General features: G+C 51.6%; 1 protein-coding gene across 12 annotated transcripts in view; it reads right to left on the bottom strand.

Moving 5' to 3' along the window:
• MYLK4 (myosin light chain kinase family member 4) overlaps positions 1-20,761 on the bottom strand; it is a 70,884-nt gene that overhangs the window by 3,932 nt on the left and 46,191 nt on the right. For 2 of the 12 annotated variants that reach the window (XM_032462388.1, XM_032462386.1), the window contains exons 3-12: positions 20,543-20,621; positions 17,076-17,181; positions 14,575-14,668; positions 14,392-14,501; positions 13,388-13,529; positions 10,354-10,424; positions 9,473-9,601; positions 8,689-8,841; positions 5,820-5,912; positions 4,681-5,054 (exon numbers count right to left, since the gene is read on the bottom strand). In XM_032462388.1, the coding sequence (XP_032318279.1) occupies positions 4,775-5,054; positions 5,820-5,912; positions 8,689-8,841; positions 9,473-9,601; positions 10,354-10,424; positions 13,388-13,529; positions 14,392-14,501; positions 14,575-14,668; positions 17,076-17,181; positions 20,543-20,621 (1,257 nt within the window). In that variant the 3' untranslated portion in view covers positions 4,681-4,774. Of the gene's footprint in view, positions 1-2,556; positions 2,630-4,680; positions 5,055-5,819; positions 7,612-8,688; positions 8,842-9,472; positions 9,602-10,353; positions 10,425-13,387; positions 13,530-14,391; positions 14,502-14,574; positions 14,669-17,075; positions 17,182-20,542; positions 20,622-20,761 lie in introns of those variants that run through there. The other 10 variants (XM_032462389.1, XM_032462387.1, XM_032462390.1 and 7 more) reach the window with 10 other exon arrangements.

The following is a 20,761-nucleotide window of genomic DNA, read 5'->3' on the forward strand; positions in this document are numbered from 1 at the left end:
TTTAAAATTGTAATTAGTTGGTTGTGCCCCTGAGGAAAACCACAGATGACTTTTTATAAAGTATGTGTGTCTGTGAGAAAAAAACAAAAAGAAGAAACCCTTGGAAGATCCCACTGTTGGGCTGGTGGTTTTATTTTTTTTGCTTTTTTTTTTTTTTGTGCAAGATATTTTCGTCCCGTTTGCAGGATCGAAGGACAAGGCCCCTCTGTTCCCGCTGGAGCGCAGGCCCCTCCCTGCCTGCTGCCGCCCGGCCGCCCCGCCGGCCTGATGCCGGCATCAAAGCGGGGCGGTGGGGGGCTTTCCCCTTGCTTTCCGACCACAGCTGACCCCGGCCGCACACCGGGTGCCACGTCTACGCCGTCCCCATGGGTCCCAGGTGTCTGCAAGTTCTGTTTCACGGGCTGGCCCCAGAGCAACGGAGGTGAGATCCGGATCACCACGCAGCTGACTTTCAGTGTTTCCTCCGCGCATCAAACCTCCCAACAAACCGCAGGAGGTTCCTCTGCCTCAGTTTACCTTGCGGAGCAGCCCTGATTCATAAGGCCTGGGAGTTGTTCTTTTTCCACAGCAATAATCTTCAGCCACCAGATTTTAAAAAAATATTATCTCAATATTGGTTTTACTCATAGTCTGTCTTGCCAAAAACTCCGCCTTCTCCTGGCAGGAAATATGGTGAAGAATGACCTATTTTTTTAATGAGATTTTTCTCAAATGAGGCTGCCCCCAGAGTTAATATCTTAAGTTCACATTATAATTTGAAAAATTAAAAATGAGAAGGTAAACCAGGAAGCATCCACACTGCAGGGACCGCGGGGACCAGGTGGGTCTCGGCCCAGCTAGGGGCCAGGAGAGGAGGCGGCCGCCCGAGCGGCCGTCACGGGGCGGACCTGGCCTGACCTGGTCCAGAGAGGGCTCATCAGGCAAGTCCAACAAGGATGCTGTGCCGCTGTGCCAGCGTGACGGCCCCAGCGCTTCTGTCTGCCCTCCCTGTGGCCATCACCGCCCGGCTGCCACCCCCCATGGCCGTGGGTTCCAGGAGCCTCAGCCATCTCCCACCGCTGTTTCCCCTCGTCCTTCCCACCAGACCCTGGCGCCAGGCCTGCCTCGCTGTGCTGCCTCCCGCCACCCGCCGAGTTCATTCCCACCGGGCCTCCGGCGTGACCCCGGCGCCCATGGTGGGAAGGCGGTTTGTGGCAAACCGTCGGGGTTTGTGGTCATGGGGGACGAAGCTGCCTCTGGGACAGAGGGGAGGAGGGACCAGCCCAGCAACTGCAGGCTCACAGCACGGCCCCACTGCACCTCGGGGCCCCGAGAGTCGCCCTTCTCCACACTGTCACCGGACAGAGAACTACCTTCTCCTGTCCCCAGACTTTAAGTCCTCGCTATTTTTGACAAACGAGAATGGTCCTTGTAGGTAGAAAGCAAAGCCTTCCTGTTGACACAGATTTCTAAGTTAGTGACCCTCACACCCAAGGCCGAATGCTTTCCTAGTGCTGGCTGGTGACTTTGATTATGAGTCACTGATTTATTTCTACCCAATCTTATTCTACAACAGATTCAAGGCAGCTGACAAGAATACATACAGTCAAACAGACCAGCAGAACCTCAGGCCAGAATAAATATAAACCAGAATAAAAGAGTAAGACCACTGAGCTGTGCAGCTGCAGACCCACAAGTCAGGAGTCCCACAAGGTCACCAAGTTGAGCCCCAGAACTGGGGTGCGGACTCACGGCCCAGGACTAGGAGCCGGCCTGCTAGGGGGCGAGGGGCTCACCCGGGGGTGCAGGTGCTGGGATTTCCAAAAGTCCTCTGAAATAAGTACCCCCTGCCCAGGCCTCGCCTTTAGGCCATAAATCAGGCCATACTGATGTAACAGAAGAGATTCATGTGTAAACTGTCTCTCCCTGAATAATTCTGACAACATTCTAAGCAGGGCAGAGGCTTTGTATGAAGAGGTGGCTCCTTGAGGTCCAAGAGTGGACCCAGACCCGCACGCAGCTCAGGGGAGAAAAGAAGTGTGGGCTCGGGGCTGAGACCCGAGAGGATTACGCCCTGCTCTGATCTGGGGCAGCTTCGGGGGCTTGGTTAGTCTCTAAGGTTCTGAGCCTCGGTCCCCCAGCTCTACCAGACACGTGCTCCTTCCCCTGATCCCACACAGGGGAAGGCCTCTGTGCAGGTCCTGCCTCCTGAGCACCTGTTCCGTGCCAGCCCTGGTCCCCGGCTCTGCCTGGGTGACCTCACTGGAGCCGCTCAGCAAACCCAGGGAGTAAGGCGATCTCCAGCCCACAGCTCGGGAAATGCAAGTTTCTCAGCCAGAAAGCACAGAACGGGCTGGCTCCAGGGCCTCCTTTTGGCAGGACCACGGCCCGCTACCTGCATAGCCTCCCCTCTCCCCCCTCTGCTCACACAGCCTCCCCTCTCCCCCCTCTGCCCGCACAGCCTCCCCTCTCCCCCCTCTGCCCGCACAGCCTCCCCTCTCCCCCCTCTGCCCGCACAGCCTCCCCTCTCCTCTCGCTTTGGGCTCAACCACCCTTCAGGAAAAGGCCGAGACCAACCTTTCAAATGGGCGCCTTCCAGGGACTACTTGGCCACCGGGCCCTGGCCATCGGAGCAGCAGTTCTTCATCTTCTAGGGAAACCAGAAGACATTTCGAGAAGGATTCGAATGTTTCCGTCAGTTCCTGACTTAGACGAGCTGACCGGCCCTCCAGGTGCTGCTCAAGCACTCCCCCCGCTGTCCCCCGGGGCCCCTGACGTCACACCCTCCCCTCAGGTACACAAAGGGCCTCGCACCCAGTGACACTGCACTTCTGCACGTGTGTGTTTGTCAAAAGTCACTTTGACAAAGCACAAGAGTCGAGACAGACTGACCGCAAGGCTGAGTCAGACACACAGACTGCTTCTTCCCAACGTCCCCAAACCCCGGGGACAAGTTAGGCGCCACAGGACGGGCTCAGGAGGACTGCGGAGGCACCTCCAGTGCGGGGACTGAGAAGAGCTGTCTTAGAGGAGGCGGCTTGTAAAGCAGACCTTAGGCCGTCGTGAGAGTGGGGCTGACCCAGCAGGGGCCGCGGGGACAGGGCTGGAAGTCTGACGTGGGGACATACTGGGGCCGGAGGGGTGCCCTGGGGTCGGGGGCCTGAACTGCTGGCTGTGTTTGGGGTGCACAGCGGGGCCTCTGGAAGACGTTTTGACCCAGGAAGACTGTGAGCAGAGCTGTAGTTAATGCCACGACGCTGTGGTGAGCGAGGGAAGAGTGGGTGCGGGTTACTTCACCAGCTCAGTGAGCTGGAAGAGGGCGGCAGCCGAGGCTGCGGCACAGGGAGCGGGAAAGGTGAAGGCTTACTACTCGAGGGGAATGAATCCATGTCACATCCGCTCCATCTTCCTTCCTCCCGCCCCTAAGTGTGTGACACGCCTGCCGAGGGCGTTGGCTAAGTTCGCACAGACTTGTCGTTTGGGAAGGCTTTGCCGCACCCCAGCTGAGAGCTGTTTCTGATGGCAGACGGGCTGTGCGTGGATGGCGGGGACAGAGGGGAGCCTGGGAACCACATGTCATCCTGAGCCCAGCACCGAAGGCAGGGAATGTCAGGGCCTTAATGTCTGAGGAGGAAAATCCTCCTTAACTTCGTCGGTTGCAGGCGCGCTCGGGGTTCTGAAACAGGACGTGCTCTCAAGCACAGAACAATTAAAAGAGGTGAAGGAAAGTTTACTTTAAACTTTTTAAAATAGAATTTAGAGTTAGATAGTAAATAGTTTGGGTAAGAGTTAAATTTTCCAATATAAAGTTAAATTCTTGATTCTTAGAACCAAGATTATTCCAAACATCAATCTTCTGGAAAAAATTAGTCTCAATCTTTCACTGAAAAATAAAAGCTATATTAAGCTCTAGTACTGGCTTTCAGTGACACCAAAAATGTTTGGTACATGAATGGGTCCAGGAACGCCACAGCCCCCCCGCCCCAGCCCAGCAGCCCCTCCCGCAGGACGGCAGAGTCCGGAGCCTGCCTGCCTGTGGTGGGATGCTGGCTCAGTCACCTGCTCCCGCTGGGGTCCTGGACCAGCACTTAACCCCTGGCCTCAGTTTTCTCATCTACGTAATGAGCCTAATGGCAGGGCCTGTTTCAAAGGGTTGGTACGAGGCCTGAGTGTGTTAATTTTCATGGAGCAGAACAGAGCCTGGCACAGTGCGGTACAACCATAACGTTCATGGCAACTGGCTAGGTTTGCACGATGGAACTTTTTTTAAAATCCTCACCATTCTTGAAGTATCTATTCACCGTAGGCACCAGCAGTTGGATAGAAGAACGAAAAGGTGATTTTTGTTGTTGGTGTTACATGGCTTAAAACGTACTTTTAAACACGTTTAAACTGTATAATGTCATTAATTACCTGCTGTGGTTTCCATACTGTCCTACCACGTCAAAGTGTATTTGGACACCAAGGAGCTTGGGTAAAAATACACTGGCGGAAAATTGGCCCAGAATAGGTTGGTAACCCTAATAAGCAGTTTATGTAGTCTGGGTGAGGAACCAACTCGGTAATAAGCCTATTTTTACTTGACATCAGTACCAATTATCAAGGAAAGGTATATTCAGACACAAATAAAACTCACTACTGATGCTGAATTTAGAAGGAGAGTTAATTTCAATAAAAGCTGGATGTGGAAAAAATGAATACCTGAAGCAGAGTCATTCCAAGGGTTTGGTCAGTGGAAAGCTCCAGTCAAACCCCCGGGAGGCTGAGGAGCGAAGATGGAGGAAATGAGGGTGTATCAGACGCATCCTGTGCCAGGCGGCCGTCCAGGGGACGCTCGCGACGGAGCCTGGTCCCCAGGGAGGCCTGAAGGCAGAGCCTGAGCATCGCCTCTCTGTGTCTTGCCCAGCTGACCACCCAGTTCAGTAAAGTTACTTAAACGCAACACACCTGCTTCTGAGCTGTGTGTACAATCCACCGTGGTCTGGATGGAGGTAGTTGGGAGGGGACGATCACAGTAATTCAGGTCAGGGGTGTCCCGGCCAAGATAACCATGGGGATGGGGAGGGCTGTGCAGACTCCAGAAATAATTAGAGGAAATACGTACAGAACTTGGAGGTAAATTAAATACGAGATGAGGGGATGGCGGGAGATGCTCCCAGGTCTGGGTTAGGCCGTTCTGGGGGGGCTGGCTGTGGACCAGGTGAGGTGGGGGGAGAGGAGTTCAGTTTAGGACTGAGAAGATCCAGGTGGAAATGTCCAGTGCACGGGTGGCGTTTGGATCTGAAGCTTAGGGAAGAAATCCGTGCAGAAGGCGCAGACGAGGGAGTTGGAATGTAAACGGTAATCCAGGCAGGGAGAGCAGACAAGGACTTGATCTAAAGTCATCCCAGAGCAGGGGCTCGGGTGCTCTCAACACACACCTCACTCATCTCTGCTTAGTCCTCTGCAGGAGTCCCTGCCCATATACTTACACCAATAGCTTCAGAAAGGTGAATATTACAGTTTTTTGGCTGCCCAGAGCAGACTAGGCCAGGCAAGCACGGACGTCAGAGTTCTGAGTTCTGTTCTAAGGAGGATGTTTATCTTGAATGCACGTTAATACGAATTCTTCAAAACTCCGCGTGTTTGTACCCCAGGCTGTGTGTGTGTAAGTGTGTGTGTGTGTGTGTGTGTGTGCATAGTTACAGGGGTGTCATCCACTTTATAATGGATACAATAATCAAGGAACAAACACAATAAACAGCTCTGTGAAAACAGAACTCTACTAAACAACACAGTCAGCATGCGTTTAAAGAACACAAGTTGCTCAGCGAAAGCATTTCAAGCACGTTAACACTCACACAAGATTCGAAGGCTGTGAGGCAGTAATTAGGGAGAACCTCACTGAAGGCTGCGGTGCCTCCGGCGTCTGATCATCAGAGGGTCGGAGCTGCCTGGGAAAGGGGGAAGCGGGCCGCGGTTACCTGCGCGCTGAGCCTGGAGTGGAGCTCGCGGTCCGACAGCCACGGGTGCTTGAGGGCTTCACTCGCACTGACTCTCCAGCTAAAGGGAAGGCGGGAGGTTATCGGCGGGGACACAGCGCCTGAGACCTCGGCTCTGGCCGCTGCCCGGGGAGACCAGACGGCGGAGCGGCAAGTCCACAGGCAGGTCTGTCTTCCCCGGAGCGGGGACCAGTGACCGTAGGCTCCATCAGATCGGACCAGGGTGATGATATTGGTAAGACAAGAAGGCAAATAACTCGAAGTGCTTCTTAACAACCGATTTACCTTCCGAGGTAGGCGGCCACCCTTGCTGTGCTGAGCATCAGAAACTGAACTCCCACCGTCCGCTGAAGAGCAGGTGTAGGTTATCACCGTGAGGCTAAAACTCTACGATGCTTGGTGATTGCAAAAGCAATTTACGTATTAAAACTTTTTAACAATATGCATTGCTAACTTTTGAATTAAGAAGTTTTGAAGAGTCAAATCCATAGAGAAACGGATGGAGAGTTAGCGTTAGGGTTGAGCGTATGTTAGAAACTTTTGCCCTAGCAAAGGTTTATAAATTTAAAAATACCTGAGGAAGAATTATAACAATATGTTATATCATAATTCTCAGCTTCGTAAACTTGTCCTGTGTGCTCACATTTATCACATGAAATGGAATAACCTTCCAAAATAAAAATTGCAAGTGTGACGATCTGATGTCTATGTCTGAAACAACATCAGAAGAGCAGTGTCAGTTCCTCGTGACGCTCGGCTTGTGAGCCGCTGCATCCGACACCAAGTACTTAAGTACGAGAGAGGAGACAAGACTTGACTTTGGCCAGTGAAGGGTCGCTTGGTGACAGCCTTACCAGTAGGACCCTAAACAAACAGATACGATTTTTTTTAAAAAACTCTCAACTTCCACCAGCTTCAACTGGAAGGCTTATTCTGTTGACTACCATAAATTGTCTGTACTGGACCCCCAGCAGTACTCCAGTAGCTGACAAGAGCCGAAAAATTATTCCTGCACTCCGATGTCAAACTTGTAACAGCTGACTGTTAAACAGTTAACAATAACATTGCATGAATAACTAAATCTTTGATGCAATTTCAAGTTTATGTTTGTGCCCAATTTACTCTACGATAACAATTCTCAGCATTAACCAGTTAGTTTCGTCCAAGCATCAACTGGAATGCCCGGAGGTGTGGCTGCTGCTCCTCAGGCAAGAATGAGACCCCAGACTCGGGAGTGGGCAGGGCAGGGGCCCGGGGTCCCCGAGCCAGCTGTGCGCTGCTCCGCTGCTCCTGGCCTCGGTGTCCTCACGTGTAAAGTAACGGTGATGCCGTCCTTACACCACAGGGTCACCCGGGGGCCGAACCAGGTAACACACAAAGTGCATCAGGAGCGTAGGTTCTCAGTAAGTGTGCGTCTCTCTCCCACCGAGGATTTGACTTTAGTCCATGAAGGCGTTTTCCATCTGTTCGCTGCTGGCGTCCAGTAAGGTACCGACAGCGGTACCGGTTACACCAGCTCCCGTGCCGCTCATCTTTCCCATCCTTAAGGACAAAACCAGTGTCTGTTCACCGCTCTTCTCTCAAATTGACTCTCCAGCCAGGGTGAGTCGTCCTCACCCTCAGGCTCAGTTCTGGCCCTTGTCAGTATACTCTGCGTGAGTAAAACGTTAGCTCCATTGTTAACCCCGTCTCTCCTGTTAGGTCGTGAGTCGCCTAAAGGAGGGGACTGGGCTTTGTGCGGCTGTTCTCAGTGCCCCAGACACACTTCCGGCAGACTGGAGGCAACCGGTGAAGTCCCTGAGTGGAGGACGTACGCCAGACCCTGCACCAGACCCACCGCCTGTGTCGTTCCCAGCCCCACCCCGAACCTCCTGCCTATTAGCTCATAGTCATGTGTACTGATCACTTAAAAGCCGTAGATATGATAACACAAAAAGCAAGTATTGTTGGCCCTGAAATCTTAAATGTTATCTACCTTTATATAGTTTAGACAAAACCATCTGAAAAGTGTGTGACAGGCAAATCACAATGGCCCCCACCCCCCAGATTCTAAAATGCAAACCCCAGTGTTTCAATATCACTATTCTTCATCCACTGAATTTTGAATTACGTGGTTTGAGCAAGACTGAAAACAGAAGCCCGTGAAATGTAAGTGCACGGCCTTGGGGAGGGTTGAGTTGTGCTGATGATCAGTTCTACCACTTAGCCAGCTGCACAATCTCGCGCAGACTAGTCGGAGTCTCGTGCCTGGAACAGCAATGCCCATTTCCACCTGTGCAGCTGGGTGGGGCTTAAAGAGAGAATGTCTACACAGCAGTCGGCATGGTCCGGTCCAGAGCAGGCTCTCAAATGAAATGGGGGTCAAGCGTTCAGCGGCGTGGAGCCGCCTACGCCCCGTACGTGTGGAAGGGATCGTGGGATAGGTTACCCAAACCCGTCGTTCTGAGGGTGAGTCTGCTGAGCCCAGCAAGACACCCTACTTGCCAGAGCCTCATTACAAAAGGCAGAGGAGGGAACTTTTCCCAGCCCCATCCCAGCCTCGTGGCCAGAGCATCCAGATCTCAGTGACCTGGGTCAAGAGCATCGAATTCACTCTGCCTACAACTCCGTGGGTGCGTCACAGGTGTCACTTAGGGGCACGGTAGCTATCGGACACAAATTCTGACAGCCGGGGACCCCGCCCCCATTATCCCTACTTCCCCCAGAGCACACAGAGAGCCAGGGTCACCTCTTCTCCTTGACCAGAAGCTTGGCGATGAACTCCCTGGCCTCCTCCGAGATGTCCTGAAACTCTGCGTCCTCTAGGTCCCACCTGCAGGCCAGGATGTTGTTCAGAGTCTCAGCGTCACTGTCTCCCAGGAAGGGGGACAGACCACTAAGTCTGAAAGACACAAATCCAGGGTGAGTGTCCTTCACCCACCTGCAGACCCTTCACAGATAGGCTGCCTTCTCGGTTCTGTCCTTGGAAACCACAGGAGGGCAGATGACCAAGAATTAAGCATAATTTACTTATATGTTTTTGCAATCAAGAAAATGCTACTCCTCTCAGCCCAACTCCTCATTAAACAGTGGCAGCAAGGATGGTGGCAGCTACCCTAAATAGTGCAGCTGCCTTTTTAAAGCCTTTACAGCTAGCAAAGTGCTGGCACGGCCTCAGGTGCAAACGCCAGGAGTGTCGCCTCCGAGGAGTAAGGCTACTAAGTCACTGAGGGGGAGGTCAGGGCACGAGTTTTGGGGCTTTGGGGTTTTTTAAAAATTATTTTTAGGGCACTAGGTGTGTCTTAGGAGCTCAAGTGATTAGTGAAGAATACGTACTTCAACTTTTCAGGTGATGTTCGGGGAAGGGGTTTACTGCTTCCACCCACAAGGGTCAGCAGAAGCTCAGAAGCTGCTGAGTCTGGTCCGGAGGGATCTGCAGACCCACATCCGGGCTTCTGTTCAAAGCAGCAGAGCCCCACAGAACAGGCACAGCGCCTGAGGAGCAGCGGCAGAGGGCCAGGGGGTCTGCTTACAGCATGTAGGCGATGACCCCCACGCTCCACATGTCCGTGGGGAAGGAAACGAAGTCGTAGTTCACCACCTCAGGGGCAAGGAACTCCGGCGTTCCGAAGTTCACCTTCAGCTTCTCTCTGGGTTTGTACCTGAAATTTTGGAGACAACATGGAGGCATGGAGAGGGCGCATCAGAAATCATGGAAATTGCAAGGATGCAGCCTATGAGCAAAACAAGTACATCCACACGGCAAGTTTAAAATCCTTTTTTGAAGGAAGTCGCGTATTTAAGAGAGAGCGTCCAAAGCTTGTGAGGAAGCTTCCTCCTACCAGACAAGCTCAATAATCTTAAACAGTCATGAGAATAGTCAGAACCCTGAATTACGGAATACGGCGACAGGAGCCCCAGCACGGGCCCTGACATGGGGGCGGCTTGAGCAAGCCTGTGTCCATGAAGAAGGAAGACGCAGTGACTTACAACCATTTTACAGCCTCGCTGATGTGCTGAAGCCCACACACACTCCTTCGTCCCTTGAGCTCCTTTTCTGTATCAGAACCCTTTGCTTACACAGTTAATTTTTTTAAAGGAAATCTCTTTACAGATGGAACAAATATAAAAGACTAAGACAGACACTTACAAATTCTGAATTAATGTCTTCAAATGTAATAACTTCACCGTATTAGGTTTTAATATTCTATATTTTTTCTTGCATGCAGTGTGGAAACCCCTGAGTTTGTTCAAGCCCTGAAGCCAAAAAGGGAGAGCTGAAACACAATTTTTGTCAAGTTCTTTCTAAATGGGGGCATGAAACCAAGGGTTAGATCAGATTTATCTTTGCAAAGAAAGAGCGCCCAGCAAGCTCCCCAACTCGGTTCACACACCTATGTCCAAACTGACATACCTTCTGGCCAATCCAAAGTCAATAATTTTTATTTGTTTAGTGTCCCGGTTCACACACAGGATGTTCTCAGGCTGCCAGGAGAAAGACACACATTAGCAACGAAAACAACCATCCTTCACTCAAATTGTCCTTGAACCACAACTAAAAATACAACGATGCTCAGGAAAAACATATCAGGCCTTTCACTTTGGGGCTGGCTTGTCTGCGCGGGCATTTTCTCCTTTAATTATGTGGTGGGTGAGGTTGTCGGGGCCCTGCCAAGCCTGCACTGCCCTGCCTGCTCCCCTCGCTGGTTCTGCAGTCGACCCGAATGTGTGAGTTCAGGCAGAGGCCTCCCGCCTCAGGACCTTCCCAATGGACTGGTGGAGGCTGTCTCCAGCTTGACATCTGTCCCCCTAAAATTATTAAGTATGAATTTCCCCTTTATGGAGGAATATTTTTTCCCAAGGATTTACGAGTTCCAAGAGAAATGGCCTGATTCATTTAAAAAGCCACACTGAACACACAATATAATGTGAACGTTCCTGACCTCCAGACTTTCCCTTTGTGCTTAGTCTATGGGAAAGTCATATGTAAAAGGAGGGTTCCCCCACCCCCAATCATTCTTCATTCTCAGCAATTCCAATGTTTTGCTGAGTTTGGTCTCAGTGCCTAAAACCCTTGACAAAGTGTTCCCTTGGCGTTTGACTCTGGAAAGGCTCTGCCCTGCCACTCGGACAGGCTTGGGGTGAAGAGGGAGAAAGGTGAGCTAGCCCGTGCTTACAGGGTGTCCTACAAGGGCACCTGCATTTGTCCAGACAGAAAACCTGAGGTGTGGGGAAGACATGGGGTATGGTTTAAAGCTAAGATCATTCATAAAAGAGAGAGAAAAGTTTTCAAAGAATTGCCTGAATCTCTCAAGCTCTTATTAACCCTAACTCTTCCCTATGCACTGGGGAGGGCGTTAGCCAGGTCGCCAGGTCCCCAGGACCTCATGCCCTGTCCTTTGGGTGGGGTCATGGCTGCCCCCCAGCCTGTCTAGGTGGAGAAGAGGTTAGAATGAGATCAGAAACACAGAAACACTTTATGAAACGACATCGTACCTCCCGTCCATGTTGGTTGGGCATAATGTCTCTGGAAGTCTTTTTCTAAATATCTCTAAAACAGATGTCTGTAAGCAAAGGCAATTTATAGAGAAGTGGGTGCTATATAAGAATATTTGGCCTCACACTTAGGTAACTGATTGATCATGTATAAAGCTGTCCAGCTGCCAAAGAACACTGACATAAAAAAATCTGTTTGCAGAATGTAAAGAAACAGCTCCAAGGGCACTTCAAAGAGTTAATTTTTTTCTAGCTATGAAATTAAAGCATATTCATTGAATACGATTTGCAACACACACACACAGATATAAAAGAGACCACTTTTAAGTCACCTAGGTCACAATGACAAGCATTCAACATTCTTGGCCGTCTTCCTTCCCGTGCGCTTTCTGAAAGGGACACCTGGTCTGTAATGACTCACCCAGCTGTTGCCTTTCTGACTGTCTCTACATACAGGCCATAACTTCGCATTGCTCATTGCAAGTCCTCAGTCAACACTGTGAAGCCACCTATGGCTGTTGTCTGACTTATGGCAGGTCAGGTCCTAGCTCCAGCTGCCAATCAGATCCCTTCAGGGATATTTGTAGAACAGTTACACTCAGTGAAAATTCTCCGTGAAAAGATGCACCATCAAACCAGCTCATAGCCACGGGCCTTGCTAATGGTTTTCAACCTCTGACTGTGTCCTTTTATACACTGCGTCCCCCTGCCCCAGGAACAGTGAGGGAAGCCAACAGAGGCCCATGGAAACCACGGAGGAAACTTAAATTCACTTAGCTCTACCATCCCCGATGGCTTCCGTAGATGGCATATTATACAGAATATAAATTTTATCTCCTTGTCGTGCTGTGCAAACAGGGAAACGACAATGACTGAGCCACCCAAGAAGATGCACTTTACGATATTCAGCCCCAATATTAGAGCTGGTCGGAGATATCGGACCTGGTCTTTCACTGGTTTTAACGAGGCACAGTCGGGGTCTGGGGACTTGATAGTGGGAGAGACAGCATAAGGGAAGGGTCGTTAATGAGAGGAGAAGGAAGACTTGGCTCCCTGCTGCTCACAGGTTTTCCACCACTTCCGGCATGGTGCCTGGCCCTGCCCCACCACCCTTAGCATTTTAGCACCTCCCTTCTGGCTGCCCTGTTTCCTTTTGCCATAGGGTTCTCCTCTGGGCACTAGCATGCCCATAGAAAAATAATCCCTCAAGCCCAGAGCTTCTTAAAAGATTTTTAGGAGAGTGCTGGGGATTCTTGCAGAGCTGGAAAATTTGGCTTTTACCAGGGAATTCTCTGTTAGCTAAAATCCTCCCACCTGCTCAACCTAATAATGAGAGGCTGCAACACGGACACCATGGTGGTGTTGGTGGTGGCGAGGACGGTGGTGTTGGTGGTGGTGGTGATGATGATGTGATGATGGGGATGGTGGTGGTGGTGATGGTGGTGGTGGTGGTGGTGGGGATGGTGGTGGTGATGGTAGTAGTGATGGTGGATGGTGGTGTTGGTGATGATGGTGATAGTGGTGTTGGTGTTGGTGATGATATGATGATGGCGTTGGTGGTGGTGATGGTGATGATGTGATGATGGTGATGGTAGTGGTGATGGTGGGATGGTGGTGTTGGTGATGATGGTGATGGCGGTGTTGGTGGTGGTGGGGATGGTGGTGGTGGTGGTGATTGTGGAAACCATCTTCCATGTGAATTCCTTGAACACAGGCAAGTTACAGGAATCCCAACAGTGGTCCCTAAAGGTGCAGACATGCACATATTAGCTGGGTGACAGAAGTTGGGGATGGGGAGATGAGGCTAAGAATCCAAATTTTTAAAATTCCTGAATATGTACTCAGTGACTAGGACCACGAGCTGGCATGCAGTACCTGACGGGGCCCATGGATCCACATGAGGGAATGGTCTGGGAAGGGTTTCATTTCATATGATACAAAACACGCCCTACCTTCAGGTCCAAGTGGAGAATGTTCATCTGGTGCATGTGTCTTATCCCCTCACATATCTGCCTGATGAACAGAATGGTGTCAAACTCGGTCAGATTGCAGTTGTCATCAATGATGCGATCGAACAGCTCCCCTCCGTCCACACTGCAGGGGAAGAGAGGGGACGTCCTGAGCCACGACCCCTTGATGAGCGGGTGATTCTCCCATCTAAGCTCAGACTCTCCCAACAGATGTGTACGCAGTTATTTCTCTGCCTTCTCAGTCCAGTGTCTCTTACGCTGAAGGCCCTTATTTTAGCCACCATCAGTTTCCCAAATGGAAAGTCTCAGTTCCTTTCATCCTGTGGCTACAGCTCTGGAGCGAGCCATCGCCGCCACCGTCTAACACAGACGGAACATAAAGGGGACTCTCAGGAGGCAGGGAGGGAATTCCGCACACGTGAAGGGTGGATGGGGTCTCCTCAGACCAACGTCAGTGATAAAGTGCTTTTATGTGCCGGCTGCTGGGCATTCATTGTCCAGACTTCTCACTGCACGGTGATGAACAAAACCCAAACCAGTGGGAGGAATGAAGTGAATCACAAATACCGATGCAGCATCAGTGAAAACAACTCACTTTCTATGTAGACGCTTATTAAAGTTTTATAAAGGTGATTTTGAGTGGAAGCTTCTCAGCCTTAATTACTAAGAAGTTTGTCATGAACTCTGTATTAGCAATCAGGTTGAAAGTGAGAGGCAGTTCAGGAGTCACTCTCCTCAGCTTCCCCAGAACAAAGGCGAAGCTGGGGTTTGGACAGCACAGCTTAGACAGAGGCTGACCCACGTCCCACCCCTTGTCAGCCACGCCTCACCCAGGGCTCCTGTTCCTAAGTGAGCTCCTTCCTGGGGCGGATGAGATTCTGACGCGGGCAAGTCAGAATCCGGGGGCCGCAGCGCTGGCTGCAGGACTCCCGAGGCGGGACAGAGCTGCGCCCGCGGGCGGGGGCGGAGGGCGGGGCGGGACATACTACTCCATGACCAGCACGATGTCGTTCTTGGACTCGAAGGCGTCGTAGAGCTGAACGAGGTTCACGTGGTCCAGCTGGTTCATGACGCTGATCTCGTTCTTCACCTCATCCTGGGAGGAAGGGAGGGCTGCGTTAGTGCCACGGGCACCACGGCGAGGGGGGCGCCCCCCGCGCGGCCCTCACCTTGTCCTTCGTGCCTCTCGTCCTGATGATCTTGGCCGCCAGCTTCAGGCCCGTGGCTTTCTCTTCACACTTGTGAACCCGGCCGAAGCGTCCCCTGTAGAAGAAGAGGACAATGGCCCAGCTGAGGCTCTGTCCCTGCCAGGGCCCGGCTGCAGCCACTGCCCAGTGGGGCCCCCTGTCTTTGAGTGTGAATGAGCAAGGCCTGCTGTGCACCTGCTGCAGCCAGCATCTTCTAGAGAAGTGCCGAGTTCTGATACGGGCCCCGGGGAGCGATTCTCCGGGGCCACCCCAGACCTGCTGATGCAGGAAGGCCGGGCGAGGCCCCAGGAGCTGCACTTTCCACAACACCGCTTGGGTGACTCATATGCACCTAAAGTTTGAGATCTTCTGTCCTAGAAAAAAACAGAATCTTTCCAAATCCATATCAATGTCATAAGCTGGGCTTTGTAAGCATAGGAACCACACAGACTAGAGGTCAGGCACATCAAGGTTATTTTGGGGAACTGCATACAAATAAATAAGAAGTAATAACAAAATTGCATATAGATGCATGTAATCAAAAGACATAGTACATATTCAGCTGTGAGACTTGGCAGTTTCACTTGGATATAAATCCTTCGTAAGACAGCTTCTTAACGATTGTCATCACATACAGAAATGCACACTCATGAGCAATTTTCAAGTTGGACTTGCTCGCTGTGACTCCTGATTTAGTTAAACAGATGGGCCCCAGGTGTCTGCCTGTGCAGTGACGGCCACACACAGGAGTGGAAGGGGAGCTTCCCCTGACATCGTGGACCTGAAGCCCTGGGGGCTGCCGAGGGGAGGGTCGTGGCACCAGCAGACAGAGGCAGGGCGAGGCCACCACCTCCCACCCTACTCAGCCGCACTCCCTGCGCAGAGGCAGCTGGGTCTTGGGGAATGACATTACCATAAACATAGCCAAGTGTGACTCAATTCCGCCCGCTGCTGAGATGAGGTTCTTTCCGGGAGCATGTGAACAGGAGTGCAGGTGCGGCAGCTCACTGAGAGAAGGCTTTCTCCCCTTAACTAGCCACGGCCCCCAGGACAGCCTGGCCCAGCTGAGAGAGGATCCTGTCTGTCTCCTCGTGCGGTTCACTGCACACGGCCTTCAGTGCTGAGGTGGCCTCGCGGGACCCCCGCTGGTCCACCAGGCTGATGACCTCACGCCCACTGAGCGCAGAAGCAGGGACCACAAACACCCTACAGGCCTCAGCACTGGGGGTCCTTGCCACGCTGTAATATCTCTGCCGAAGGTGAAAGATAATTTGCTGTCTTGATGCCCCTCTACTGCAAAGGAGGTACACCCGCTGACGGCCTCTGTGCACTTTAGGGCACACACGCACACGCCCCTGCTCCTCCCACTTACTTACAGAGCCCAGGACCGGGTGCTGGGAAGCCGGTCCCGCCTGCAGGACGACTGACGACCCACGCTGCCCAAAGGGGCAGGAAGGAAACTCTAAGAGTCCCTGACGGACCTGGACCAGAAGCAGGCACCAACCCCGGGGTTGTGTCAAAGCCGCTTCTGCGAGTAACTACCCTCCTTCAGAGACACCGTCGCTGGCTGGCCACCGAAGTCCCTCAGACCCAGAAGAGCTGCTGCGTGCAGAGCCCCGGGGCACCTGCAACTGCTCCAGCACCCACCTCCCCCGGGCCCGTCCCCACAGGACGGGCTTCTCCACCGTCAGCCGGCGGAGGAGGCAGAAGTGCAGGGGGTCCCGGGGGGAAGAGGCAAAGGAGGAGCAGCTCCGCGGCCGGCGGCCCCGCCCGGCACCCCGGCCGCACACACCCTCGCCGCTGGTAGGTCGGTCCCACACAGGTCAGTGTGCATCGCCGGCTCTCCTCCTGTTTCACACAGATCCAGTGATGGGGGTCAGCTTAGCAGTTTAGGCCGTGAGTGGCAGGGTCTCCCAGGGGGCCTGTGACTGCGGCAGAAGAAGGAACTCCCCCCAGTGACGAGCCCGCCCTGACTCCTTCCTTCCTCCGGGGGAGAGATGGGTGTTGACGCCCTGCTGTAAGCCCTTCAGCGAGGCAAGCAGCCGACCGAAACAAACCACAGTACCTCACACAGTAACAGCATCAACGGAAAACCAGCCATGATTTAAAAAAAAAAAAAAAGATTTAACACATGCCACGAGAAATTGAGTGTCCTCTCACTTCTGCACTTGGTTCCCCAGTTTTCAAGCTTCGAGCAGCTTCGAAACCTTCTGGTGACTCACGCTGGACCACCCCCCCCACCAAGATGTGACAACATGGGAAGTGAAGCAGATAACACATGTGGCGCTTGGTCACTGTCACCACATCAACCTTTCTGGCATCGGTGACAATTTTCAGAAACGGTTAAAACCTCTTAAAGTGTTTACGACGTTTCTGGTCCTCAGATCGAGACTGGCAAATACTTGTGAAATACATCCTGAGCGCTGTCTCTTCGAAGGCGCTCTCCTTTGGCAGGAAGAGTGTTGAAGCTGAGCGTTACTTACCCTCCTAAAATCTCTGTCCTGCTCACGGTATAAAAACTGTTGACCGCGGCTTGCTTGGCAGTGACAATACGGTGGTCGAACGGGGCGGGAGGTGCCGGGGCGTCACCTAGGAGTGAGAGGACAGGGCAGCGTGAAGCGGTCGGAAGTCCAAGCTCGGGCCTCAGCACACATGTGCTCATTTAATTCATTTACTAAGAAGACACAGCAGGCCATCTGCCCTAAGACCCAGGGAGTACAAACGTTCACTTTGTGCTATGATCTGTGAATCACAAAGGGGACACTGATGCCTTTCAGAAAGGATGCCAGGACCCCTGAGCCGTGGTTCATCCCTCCTTCAGGACATCCTTCGGAAACAAACGAAAAAGCAAAACGGTTGACTATCTCCAATCCCAATATGGTCCAAACAGGTAACACTTCCAGGCCTGAGACATTTAATTTCAAACGTGAGAAACCGTTCCACCCATTTTTAAAAACGCACCACTGATATAGTCCAGCATTTTCATTAAAGCAGAGAGAAAAATGAAAAATGTCTTCATGTCATTGAAAGCTATGCATGACTTTCCAAAATACTTTAGCATGTATTTCAGAGACGTTTAAGGCACAAAGATGAGTTTTTCTGGCTTGAAATAAAACGCGCAGTAAAACTGGCTAAGTAGGTAGTCTGCGGCTTTCAAGCGGCTCTCTCTTTCTAGCGTTCAGCCTAAGCATTTAAAGTGTAGTCCACCTCGGGATCCGTTCTAGAATGCGTGATTACTCACCAGCGTCTTGCGGTCTACTCTCTGCTTCCTCTGATCACTGCTGTTAAGATTCTCTTGCCACGAACCTGTTCATTTCCCCCAGTGACTCACTATTTAAGCACCTGCTGTGTGCACTTCTCACGTGCACACAGAGGACACCAAGGGAGGTGAGGAGACAATAAGTCTGCTTTCAAAATTTTACACTTATTCAAAATATGATTCTTGAGCACTTTTGTGCTAGGCACTCTGCCAAGGGTTAATATTTTTTAAGCTTCTGATAATATAAATCTGCAGGCATCTGATTTAATGGGGACATTCTCCCCTCACCCCATAAGTAGGCTGAAAAATGAAGACGTCAAGAAAGAATTCTCTTGGTGGCATTCACCTCTTCAGACCAAAAAAAAAAAAAAAGGTGAATTATGCACACAAATGTCATCACGCGGCATTCTGCCCCCTCCGGCTGTCAGGCTGAGTGACGTTTAGTGGGAAGGGTTGCTGGGAGAGGTTAGGAAGCTTTAAAGGGCTGGGACAGAAGCCGTGTCCTGCCCGTGGGGTTGCTGGGTTGGGCTGCCAGTGGCCGTGGGTGCCTTGCCTGGTGGGCACCCCTGGGCTAGGCCGGTCTCCTGGGGGGTCCTCCTTGCGTGTCCTCCGCCCACCCCAGCCGCGTCTACTCTGCCCCTCTTGTGCTCCTCCTGGACGCAGCCCTCCTCCATCCCTCTCCGCTTGCTGCCGCCCGTGGGCTCTGCTGGGTCCGCATCCCGCAAGACGGGTCCTGTTGCTGAGTTTCCCGAGGTTCGTGATGTAGAAATGGTTTGTATGCTGCTGATACACCTGGAAGATAAAATCCAGCCACAGCTTTCCAAGTTTCCGGGAGAAAACTTTCAGATGGTCAGATTTCTGAGCACTACAGCCTTCTCAGTGGTGTTTTGGTGACGGGCTGCGAGCTTCGTGATGGAGAGTTGGTGATGGCAGGGTCTGGGTTAAGGTGGAGCAGGACGTGTCCCCATCAAACCCGAGCAGCACGGTGACAGGCGGAGGGGACCGGGACCCCAGAGACTCTCCCTGATGACCTCACTGCGACCCACGTTAGTCCTCTGACCTTTTATGAAGCATTTTACAACTACCTAATTTGATTTTCACTTTTCAGTTCCTTTCCTTAAAGAAGAGACAAGTAACCACATGGAGGAAGAATGGTCTCTGAACAGAAACAGCCGTGAGAAGAAGCCTTTATTGGTGAAACATTAGACCTAATTTCAGTTTTTTCAGCAGCTCCAGACCTTACTCAGCACATCTTTGGAGCGGTGGACTTTCTTAGTAAACATTAGAGTTTATGTTTAATTCTTGGGAAACTGGAGTTGTCTACAACTAGGTTTCAAATACGTTATTTAAAAATGAAAAAAGAATTATACCTTCAATCTCTAAGAAGACCACGGGGGTTTGGATTGGGTGCTCTCTGCTCCAGATAGATTCTGTGGCTTATCATAACACAGTTTAATTCATTTTAATTGGCCACATAACTGCCTGAATTTATGTGTGGAACTTTACAATTCAGGGAGAATCATTCAGTAATCCACTTCTTACTTAAGCCTCACCGTTTTGGGGGAAAACAGCCAATTTATAAATCTGGTCATTATCCAGTTTTTTTGTGCTCGATACTGCTAAAAATAAGAGCTTTTTACCTGATCTTTTAAAAATACTGGATGCGATTCCTAGTAATCATGATCTCTGCCTGTCGGTTGGTAGAAGGCTTAGAAGACAATAAAGTGCCCAGAAATGTCACAGGCAAGAAGGATAAATGATGACAAGAAAGAGCCACACAGCTGGGCTCTCAAACCACTGCTTTAAAGACTGGCGTCAGCTATCCTCTGCTACGGCCTTAAGTTGAGACAACGCGCGGCCCTGCGGGAAGCGTCGGCTGCAGATGCGATGCTCTGAGCCCTACCTTTCGTAGAATTGACCACCGTTCGCTCTACGAACACGCTGCTCTTCCCTGGAACTCTTGTCCAGCACCGTGTCATGTGCAGTTGCGGGTTCTCCTCTTCCCTTAGCTTCTCCGTCACCAGGCTCTTCCTGAGAACCAAGCCCATTTCTCTCTCCTTTGCACACGGGACATTCACTGGCACCCACAGGGCTTGGCTGACCACTCCCAGGGCTGCTATTCTCTTGTCCGCTCGGGCTCTTTGGGCATGGACTGCCTCGTCCGTCCACACGTTCTCTTGTCTTTGCAGGATTTCTTAAAGCAAAAGCTTTTACTTCATCTCGTGATCTTTCAGTGTGAAATGTGGCGAAACTTCTCGGAACTAGAGAGGCACTGGTCTTCTCAGTGTTTTCCTTGTTGAGTTTATTAAACTTGTCTTTCTCAGAGGAGAGCTGGATCTTCGGGGAAGATCTCTCTAAAAGCCACCATAGGACACAAAACATTTTAATGGAGGACACAGGTGGTCAGTATAATTGCGGCTTCACCCAATGGCCTCCCTGTCCAGGTTTCTCTTTGTCGGCTGATACAAGCTTTGGGAAAGCAAAGTGGGCATGAATGTGACCAGTGGGCTCCCGAAGACTTTCTAGTCTGTAACTAGCAGGACCCACGCCAGTCAAAGTCCTGGACTCAGACCGCACTTCTCCCAACACAGGCGTCATGAACGGGTGCCCTCCTCTGAGTAAGCCACAGCACAGGACCCGGGTCACAGAGCTTTCCTCGTCCATAAACATCCAGTCTTCTAAAGAGGTTACCTGTGGGGGGCGCTGTCCTTTCATCTTTGGCAGGTGCTGTTTCCGTCAGGCCGGGGTGTGACCACACCTGCTCCTTAGCCTGTGGACACACGATTGAGTAATGAGAAATCGAATTCACACATGGCATCGGGGTCCCCCGACCTCAGCACTGCTGCCCCTCGGGGCGGGTCACTCTTTGTCACGGAGAATGTCCTGAGTACTACAGGACGGTTAGCAGCG

The sequence above is a fragment of the Camelus ferus genome, chromosome 20 (genome assembly GCF_009834535.1).
Source record: "Camelus ferus isolate YT-003-E chromosome 20, BCGSAC_Cfer_1.0, whole genome shotgun sequence".
NCBI lineage: Eukaryota > Metazoa > Chordata > Mammalia > Artiodactyla > Camelidae > Camelus > Camelus ferus.